The sequence below is a fragment of the Octopus bimaculoides genome, chromosome 1 (assembly GCF_001194135.2).
Source record: "Octopus bimaculoides isolate UCB-OBI-ISO-001 chromosome 1, ASM119413v2, whole genome shotgun sequence".
NCBI lineage: Eukaryota > Metazoa > Mollusca > Cephalopoda > Octopoda > Octopodidae > Octopus > Octopus bimaculoides.
Window position 1 is genome coordinate 26,181,994 of NC_068981.1, and position 10,817 is coordinate 26,192,810.

Here is a 10,817-nt window from a genome sequence, read left to right on the forward strand (position 1 = left end):
ATATATATATATATAAAGGGCTTCGAGGTATCTATAGGATGTTAAGATGTTGTACAATCAATAACTCTAAGTGCACTGCTTTCTATAGCAGGAACAGCTGTGTGCTAATGAATTTTATTACTTAATTCTTTTACTGTTTGTTTTTCAATTCATATTCCGCTCTGCATTCATATAACACTTTATTCTAAAGCTTATGTACTTGTAGACTGTGTTCTTTCAACTTATTACTATCTGCTATTACTGAAAGACATCATTATATATATATGTATATATATAAAATTTCAGATTAACCCTCCAATCTTTACTGTTCATATAAATGTTTCTCTTGCATGATTAAGTTTGTTACTTAGTGTTCTTCAACCCACACCATTTGATGCATTTACCTATTTTGCCGATCCTATTCTCGAACACAAATCAGTATTAAATTTCAGAAACACTACGTATAAAAGTAGTTAATTGGACAGCAAGAAAAAAAAAGTACTTACAGCATTTCTTAATAAATACTACAAAATATTCAAAACGATAACATCACAAAAATACGGGCGAAATATGTTACTAAACATTAGTGAAACTCGACGTACCGGAAATGATTTGAAGATATTTCCGGTGCGCTAATTTTCCCTTTACTGTTTGTACAAATATCTTTAATTCTGCCCCTGGCATCCCTTTCAGTAATATGCGAATTCATTCAAATACTTACATACATACAGACTTACATACATACATACATACTTACATACATACATCTTGAATTGGCAAGCCTCTTAAAAATATTCTTGTTGGGATTCTGATACAATCGTATCGGATGTTCCTACAGCTAGTCAGTGCACACATGCGGAAACCCTAAGAAACTATAATGACGTATACATATACATACATGCATACATACTTACATACACACATAGAAACACTGACATACACACTAATACACACACATATATACTTGTATTAATACCCAAATATATGGGGGAAAGAGAGCTCTATAAAGGAAGGATAGAATATTAAAATGCAAATAGAAGTAATTATAATTTACATTTTAGCTACATGAAGTGATGTATGTAAAATATTTCCTAAGTTCTACATATTAGATTTTTTAATGGACATTAACAAATGTTATGTAAAGAAATATGCTTGTAAAGCATTACCATAGATCAACGGTAGTTATACTTTCCATATGAATTGCTTCGTATGATTATATTGAGCATTATGTAATTTTCTCCTGCACTAATACTTAAACCTAACCACTATATGACTGAGTTTTATATATCAGCAGATATTTATTAATAAGAAGTTTGATGAAGATGCTAAATTTGTTTCTCATTGCAAAAAAGAAAAAAGAAAAAGAAAAACACCAAATATGCCTTCGTAGCACGAAACTTTTGATATTCTCTGATACATATGTTCTCCATAAATCACATAATCTTGAAAATGTTTTCAAACTAAATTTAGAAATATAATGTGTACGAATAACTGAATAATAATTGTTTAGTAACATATACCTTTAATTATTCGATCATTCTTTCTGATTTTAGGCATCAAATCTCATCGTAAAATAACGTACCATCCTAAATAGGTAGAAATACTATTGATGTAGGCATAACCATGAAGATGCACATGTCCCAATTACGTATTTTCAGATATACTCCAACTGCAGGGCACTTTGAGCAGGTGTATTATATATCTTTGTCTAAATTCACAACTAGCGAAAGTAGTTCAAGTTTAGTAGCTTAAATTGAAAAGCGTATCCCAAATTTTTTATATCTTGCTTTTGTCTCGAGTTATGAACAGCATGAGCTTTTGCACCTTGCTATAGCTTTGTGCCCGGGGTATTAAAAACAAAGTAGTACGGTCTTAGACAGACGGCAAGACATTGGTGGCAAACGAGTGTCTGATATTCTAAAACTGGTTGACCATTATCGTAATGAATCAGCTATGTGGAGCACACACATTCACGCAAACAAACATACAAGCATACATGTGTGTGTGTGTGTGTGCGTGTGTGTGTGTGTGTGTGTGTGTGTGTGTGTGTGTGTGTGTCCAGTATATTTTTTAATTGGTGTTTCAAAAGAATTTTCTTTGAATTCATGGATTTTTAAAACGTGATTTGTCTTATTTTTTTTTCTTTGCTTCGCTTTATCGTGTATTGCTTTATTTGCCTTTCATATTTCTCCGTATCGTCATTCCAACATTATCACCAAAGCCACCACCACCAAAACCAAAACTACCACCATCTCCACCATCATAATTTCCACCACCACCACCACCAAAACTACTACTACTACTACTACTACTACTACTACTACTACTACTACTACTACTACTACTACGTCTTCTTCTTCTTCTTCTTCTTCTTCTTCTTCTTCTTCTTCTTCTTCTTCTTCTTCTTCTTCTTCTTCTTCTTTACGGTTGCATTTCTTCTACGTATGTATGTTTGTAAAGCGTGTATCACTTCAAAGAATTCCAATTTCATTTGATCATATTTGTTAGTCGATATCCTAATCATAACATTACTAAATATTAATAAAATAATAATGATTTAATGAAAAAATAAAGCATCTATGACAAGTAGATTAAAACATAAACATGCAATTTCGAAATTACTCTGAAATACTTAAGCGGCATTATTATTCAAGTTAAAAAAGAATCGGGGTTAATAATAATAATAATAAAAAAAGGCTGCAAAAATTAATAATCGATCTTTTTTTTTTTTAATCTTCTACACAAGCATTTCGTTTCCGATATTCTAAATGAAATGGTACCGTGATAAAAAGACACTCCCACCGCCATCTTCAACAGAAGAAGAAAATGTAAGTACGTTTGAATAACATGGAAAGCGTTTTTTTATCTTAATTGTTTCTATAAAATCTGAGAAAATAACAAGGCCTTAGCAAGGAAAGAAAATAAAACATTAAATATTATGTAACCGAGTAGCTGAAATAGTTTATATTTTTATATGTATGTATGTGTGTGTAATTATGCAACAGTTTTAGCACACCGCCAATATGGCTGCTACAGAGAGGACAAAATTTTTTATCGTAGAAGCTAAGAGGTTACTTTAAATGTGGTGCACACTTCAAACGCGATAAAACGTATCTTATTGTCAAACTTCTTCAAAGTTTAACGCAGTCTTGCGTAAATTTCCTCTTACTATTTAGAGAACTCGCAGATGCACACTCCTTCACACACATACTTGGTTTCGAGTGTCTCTTCGTTTGCATAATATCATATTATAAATGTAAATTCCACGTGATTCGCTATACTATGTTTAAATCTATCGAGCCCGTTTCTAATGGTGCTTTCAAATTTTGGCACAAAGCCAGCAATTTGAACGGAAAGTGTTAGTCGATTATATTATCAAATCCAAAAGGATGAAAAATACAGCTAATCCCGGTAGAATTTGAACTCCGAACCTAACGATGATATACGAAATGCCGATAACAATTTTACCCGGGTGTGCTAACGATTCTGCCACGTGCTAATACCAGCACGAAATTAAATTCTTAATGTGTTTGCGATGCACTGTATATGTATGCGTACGTACACCTACATGATTATGCATGTCTTTAGGTGATTGTGTGAGTATGTGTGAGAGTATATGTGTGTGCGTATGTTTGTGCGTGCCTGTATGTGTGTGTATGCGTGTGCGTGCATGTGCGTTCAGTTATTCATTTCTTTAAAACTTAGGCTTCTCTTCGTTCATACTCTATATTTAGCGTTTCCATTTTTTCACAGAGGCCCAATGCATTCAAGTATACATATGCACCAGCACACAGACATACATACCTACACTCATAAAATAAAACTCTCTCTACACACACTTCGTTGTAGGAGTTTCTTTCTCCGGCTGACATGGTATTAAATAACAACAGTAATAACCTTCATTACATAATTAAAAACAGCCTCTCAAGCAATATTACAAATTATAAATATTAATCAGAAGACCGCAGGTTTATTGAGTGTACAAATGTTTTATTGAAGTATGTTAGAGTACGACCGTTGTCATCTAAATAAGATAACCAGAAATGTTAGAAAGACTATTTAAATTTTCCTCATGCTTCGCATTTACTCACTTCGTAAAACGAGATACACAAAACATGAGAATAAAACTGGATTGTTGGCGACAGGATCATTGCTCAAACCGAGCATACATAGGTTTAATACTCATGTCACTTAAATGTAAATTTCATGTACAAATTTTTAATTAATTTATTTAGTTTTACTTGAAGCAACTGTAAGAAGCAAAGATGACCATTTTGGTAATAATAAACAATTATTAACTTCCTTATCTTCAGTTTTTTTTCTTTTCTTCTATTATATATATATATATATATATATATATATATATATATGTATACATGTGTGTGGGGGATATATGTATATGTGTGTGTGTGGTGTGGGAATAATAATTTCTAGTGACCGGTATGTGTGAAATATTTAAGCTACTTCTAATAACTGTGTTATGGGAATATTAAATACCAAGTCCTAGTAAATGAATCCAGCAACATTTATTGAGCTGACATGCATCTTTCATTTCTCATATTGATCAGAAATTCCGAAACTCTCTGTATTTCTCAGGAGTAGTCAGTTTGCAGCAAACAAACGCTGTAATTCCCTTTTAATTTAATGAAGTACGTTATATTCTAAACGTTTCTTAATAACCAACTTTACTAAGCTGATTATTTAATCCTCCAAACTTCTTGAATCTCAAAATTTATTTCTAGACGTGTTTGACAAAATACATTTCTCTAAAATAATACATTATAAACATAAATTATAGAAAATATAAATTATAGCCGCAAAATCATTTCCTATTTTGCTTCGTTCACTCTTCTGACCATACCAGTACCAAACATTTCCACTCCTAATACAAAATTAATCTCACTCCTTTATGTATCCTGTATCTATTTTAATACAACCGTTTCCAACCTCTTAAACCAATCCTTCCCACACAAGACGCCAGTCATATTCTTTTCGTTCCCCACAGGTAACAACTTAAAGTTGTTCAACCTTAATATTAACCACAAGAATCTTTCCAGTCTGTAAACACTCAGGAAAGTCATAGGAATATTATTTTTGTTTTGGTCGAAAGGAAAATAGTTAATATCACTTAAGGCAGTAAATTACCATTAATTTCTGGGAGTTGTCTATTGTATAGAGACTTACTTTATACAAATTTATTCCTAACAAAACTTGCTCCAGGTGATAAGAAATGCATAATTACTACCGAAAGCTTCAGAATAAAGAGAGAAAAAACAGGAAATCTAGTACACGAGAAAGGTAACACTGCATTATAGATTCACTTTGAGAATTATATAATTGTTAAGTTTTATTAATGTGTACTTCCTTCCTGTTGTATGAGTTATTTGGCTCAAATAATAAACACGATGATTGCTAGTAGACTTGTACATTTATGTCTTTCGATTTGTTGTAAAACTATGGCCAAAAGGCATTCTTAAGAATACAATAACGAAAATTTTAACTATTGCTTAGTATCCACCTGACAGCACGATATAAAGCCATAGAGACTAGGTGACAAAGAGAAAACTAGTATATAGTCTGTTAACTGGCTTCCTTTAATTCAAGCCGTACTTTCTTGAAAATGAATGTCACTAAGATAATGTAGTCCTCGATATCGTATATCTAGTAGAGAGACAGGATTGGCATAGTTAGAGTACTTTTGATCAAAGAACTCTTCCATCAGAGCCAAATTGCGAGTGAAGGACAATGTATGCGCTTTCGAGATGAATGCATAAGATAAAAAATGCCAGTGTAAAAATGATTTCAAGAAATGGTAATGGCTGCTAAATTAATGATTGAGTATGAAACAGTTCTCAGACACAGTCTTAAACAAAGTAACAACATATTGGATAAAGTAATCTTTGATCCTTGCTCGGTTCGTTCAGGGTTGACCTAGGGAAAACCAAGAAAGGTAACAATAATTAATGAGATTATATGAACGATAACTAATGGCTTGACACAAACACATTCTCTTCCGTTCATGGTCCCGCTCGTCGACGTCGCATTCAATACAAAACTCTACATATTTATGGAATCCAATGCCTCTACTGCTCTTATCAAATATTAATTTTTATAAGTGTGTTGTTTTGTTTTTAATTTCATTAATGTGTTTATTATTCCACTGTTCTGTAAAACTACGATTGCTTATTTTAAATAAACACAACAAAAAGAAAACGCGTAATATGACAGTCACTCCATTTGATTACATCTCGTACCAGGGATAGTTGTTGTTTTGATTAAAAAAATATACTAACGCTGTATATATTGAACTGAAAACAAAATAATACTAAAGTGCTATTTTTATCTCTGCAACAATATCATATTCCATAAATGTAAGAAGAAAAAATTGTAAATCACAAAATGTAGAGGAGGGCATAGAACATGCTGGAATATAAATAACAGATTCTCCATTTGACCATCCTATGGAACTGGAATAAAATATGCTTATTACATATACTACACAATTCTATTGACTGAAATCTGTCTGGTTGCCATAACACGATGTCAAGCCTTATTACTAAGCAAATATATTACATTCGAAATAAAGATACGATTAAGTATACACATAGATCGTATTTGCGATTATGACAGAATAACTTTGGAAATCTACAAAGTCGCAAAGACGTCAGATGATAACAATATAGTATTGCAGTTTATAAACAATATGCATTCCGAGAGAGCAATATACTACCGTTTCTGTATACAAGAATTATATCACAATAGATTAACTGTATCATAACACCATTAATACGCGTATGACATAAATATCATGAAGAAATTTTGGCAATGTGAAACATAAACTAGATTGATATAGTCAAACAGCATATATTATGTGCATATATAATTACGGAACAAATTGGTCATTGTAAGGACCATACATACATACACTGCGATACCTAGAACATGACCTTACTTAATGGACAAAGCAAACTAAAGAACATACACAACTGCACATTCAGAATATATACACAGAGTAATTTTTGTTTACGATTTTTTTTCTATCTCAAGATATTGTAACTGAAGAATCTGATGTTTATTTTAATGGTCTATCAACGTATTTAGTGAGTTTGTTTTACCCTAGGTGTCAGGATGGCACTCGGCAAGAAATGGAAACAAAGTTGAATAATAATAATAATAATAATAATAATAATAATAATAATAATAATAATAATAATAATAATAATAATAGTAATTATTATTATCATTATTATCATTATTATTATTATTTTATTATTATTATGATTATTATTATTATTATTGTTACAATTATTATAGGTGACGGGCTTTCGCCCGGTATGTGCCCTGTGGTTGAGCAGCACAAGTTCGGTTGTTACTATACGGCTACTAGAAGTAAATAGGTAGTGGGCAGCCATTGTCTTCACTACTTCAAGGAGTGACGACCTTAGTGCTCATGCACAGCAGAGGTCATGGTTAATCTGTGCTAAGCGGCTTCACTATGCGTGCTTTAGCTTCGTTACTAAGGCAGCAGTCCGGGCACTTATTGATCAGATCTCCTACGTGCAATATCTATCAAAGTGAAGGCTTAAAAATCTAAGCTAACTCGGCGTGAATAATTCGACCATAATCTTAACTGAAATCCGGGTAAAATTACAAAATTAACATTTTAAGAACCAACTCTCCAGTTCTGTTCCTCTTTCTCCCTCTTCTTAGGACAAACATATGTGTTTATCTAATGTATGTATATATATATATATATACATATATGTCTATATAATATGAGTATAAACGTACACTTGCATGTGTGTATGTGTGTGATTGTGTGTAGCTGTTTCTATGTGTGTATGTTTTGGTAATTCTTACCAACGTATTGCTAAGTTTACATGCAACATTAAATTTGTTAGAAATAAAAATATTGCTTATCGATATTTAGAAAAATTACGATATTGATCTTTTTGTTTTCTTGACTAAATGATGTCTACTTTTCCCGTGTCAGTAATATACTTAATATTTTAGAGTTCTATAAATTATTTGCTGGACAAATTTATGAATTAAATGAATTAGAGTGATTACCTAAAATGTTGATAAATTTGTATTTCATATCATATCGTTCGATGTTATTATTGAGAAAATCACTTGAGCTTCAGACAAAGTCTTTTGTTCAGTTTATTTAATCTCTTTTACATTACAGTCTTCTGGATTGGCAATCGGTTAGCAGAACTGCTAGAATAGTAAATTCACTTTGCTTTCGTCTTTTTGTTGTTGTCGATTTAATCGACTGGCCCACTCCTCAAAAATTTCGGGCCTTGAACCTAGAGTATAAAAGAATATCATCGACTCTACTTTCCACAAAAATATGTGTTCTTTTTCTTTTCCTCTATCCATGTAATTAATTTAGTGATGTTATAAGATTTTAGTTTTGATATTTGGAGTGAGATTCAAAGTAATCGCGGTACAGAGACTTGGTTAGTCTCAAACATATGTAGTACATCACCCACTGATATATATATATATATATATATTCAGATGAATATGATACTTAAGTTGAGGCACCAGAGCTTAGTTCGGTATTATCCATACAGTTTCAAAGTAAAGTGATTAAAATCAAAATAAGCAACAAGGATATCCAGAGGTAATGCAGTATTACTTCTGGATATCATTGTTGCTTATTTTGATTATATATATATATATATATATATATATATGCGCGCGCGCGCGTGTTTGTGTGTGTGTTTGCATGCATCTATGCATGTATACGCACAGATTTGTATGTTTTGTTTTATGTATGTCTTCTCATGCATATACTAGCAAATATATACTTAAATAATAAACTTCTGGAAAGTTTTACAGATTTTTGCAGTTCCAGTGATGGCTTGGATCAGTAGTCATTGAATTAAGTTTCTCCTTTCTGGTATTTAGGATGTGTGCTACGTATCCCAGTACCCCAATAATTATAGGTAATCTGGATAGAGCAACTGCAGATTCCTCAATAGTTCAGCGTAGGTATCCTCTTTATCACTGATCTTCAGCTTTATGTATGTTACATCCGCTAGGTAGCTGATTTTCATGAATGTACACATGTATACATGTGCGTGTATGTATTATGTACTCATGTATATATAACCTGCAAATTGAATTAGCAGCTTAAGAGCCTCGGGATACACTGACACGCATACCATTAGCATAGATTTCGGGTTAAATCAACGCCACTCCACTGTAACAAAACTGAACCTTTGAATTGCCAACACTAAACACTTGACGAATGGCAACAAGGATAATGTGTTGGTATTCAAAAACAAAACAAAGTTGGCAACATAGAATGTACTACGCAGCAGTTCATACGGAATGTAAATATGACTTAGATTGATGACCGTATCGTAAATCTTGAATAATATATTAGTTTTGCTATGCCGTTGGACCAACTATCTCTACGCGTCATGGAAAGACATAACCCGAGCTAAACTGAGCCGAAGCAACAGTAACATCAACATAAATAGCGACAACAACAGCCGGCGTAGTCTAGCATCGTGAGAACTACACACGGTGTGGTTTTCCTAGAAATTAGGACAATTCAATATCGATTCTTGACTTATTCATAAAGTAAAAAGATTTACTTTGAGAAATAAATGGAACGTGAACAGGATGTCATTAAAAACGTAGGTGGATTTAATTAACTTTAACCGGAAAACGAAACCGTTTCACGAAGTGAGTTTTTCATTCTTAGAATGTTTGCTGTACATTTCGCGTCACATTATTGAGTAATAAAACTTACACACGTTTACCAAGCGGACAGCGCACAATACTAAACGCATACGTGCACTCATGTACTATGGCTGTTATTTCAAAAATGATAAAAGAGAAAAAGAAAGGCAAATTGTTACAGCAAAGCCATCTTTCATCGAACTATTTTACTTGTTAAACACAAGCTAATGTTACACATTTTAATTATTTCGTGCGAGACTCCATATCTAATTCCAGATTTTAGCTCTTAATCCAAATTTGTTAACAAGATTCATTGCTAAATGCATTTAAATTGGATGGTTGCTACTGTCTAAAACTGAACATTACATGAAGAAACGAAATTACAGCAGGTCTCAAATTATTCACAATACACTCCAAAATTCATGATTTATTTTAATGAATGAACAAATAACTACGTGAAATTAGTCACTTCGAGCGTGGCGAATATTGGGAAAAGTTAAGAACTTTGGGACACACCAAAGTCAGTCAAAGCAATCTCTATTAGAGAGTCATGCAAACGTGTTCTCTTTGATAACCTATTGCATTTCCCTCTCTCATACAATCAACCAGCCTATCTATGTGTCTACCCATCTATGTGTCTACCCATCTATGTGTCTACCTATCTATCTATCCTTTTTTCTGTCTGTCTGTCTGTCTGTCTCTCTCTCTCTTTCAAAATACACACACACACCACACACCGGCCAAGCCTGATCTTTCTTTCTTGGCTGGCCGTTGTGCGTGCAACATCGATATTCCTCCCCGTGCCGGTGAAATCTTGTATCCCTGCCGTAAGGCTTTATTTCCACACACATCAGCTTAATTTAATTCGTCCTTAGTCGAAAGACACTTGTTATGTCCTGTTATTATTTTTATTGTATCTGTGTAACATTGTTCTTTTTTTCTGTCCTTGTTTTTATATACATTCGCTGCTTTCTTCCAAGGAATCTAATGCTCTTACCTTAGTTTTGCCCTGGGGCTGGCTAGATTGGAGCAGTATCGAGTATAACCAGCCGAAATTGCAAATATAATCTGGATCTCGAGTGATGAAAGAAAACTCCAGATGACCTGTCCTTGTTTTCTTTGTATCATCTATCTGGATA

At 32.9% G+C, this 10,817-nt stretch overlaps 2 protein-coding genes across 11 annotated transcripts in view; one reads left to right on the forward strand and one right to left on the reverse strand.

Annotated features, from left to right (window-relative positions):
• LOC106876180 (TWiK family of potassium channels protein 18) overlaps positions 1-10,817 on the reverse strand; it is a 321,498-nt gene that overhangs the window by 265,091 nt on the left and 45,590 nt on the right. The gene's annotated exons all lie outside the window — the stretch shown is intronic.
• The window catches only part of LOC106876177 (uncharacterized), a 196,406-nt gene that overhangs the window by 59,474 nt on the left and 126,115 nt on the right, over positions 1-10,817 (forward strand). The window contains exon 4 of the mRNA XM_014924608.2: positions 10,659-10,666. Within this exon, the coding sequence (XP_014780094.2) occupies positions 10,659-10,666 (8 nt within the window). The remainder of the gene's footprint in view (positions 1-10,658; positions 10,667-10,817) is intronic.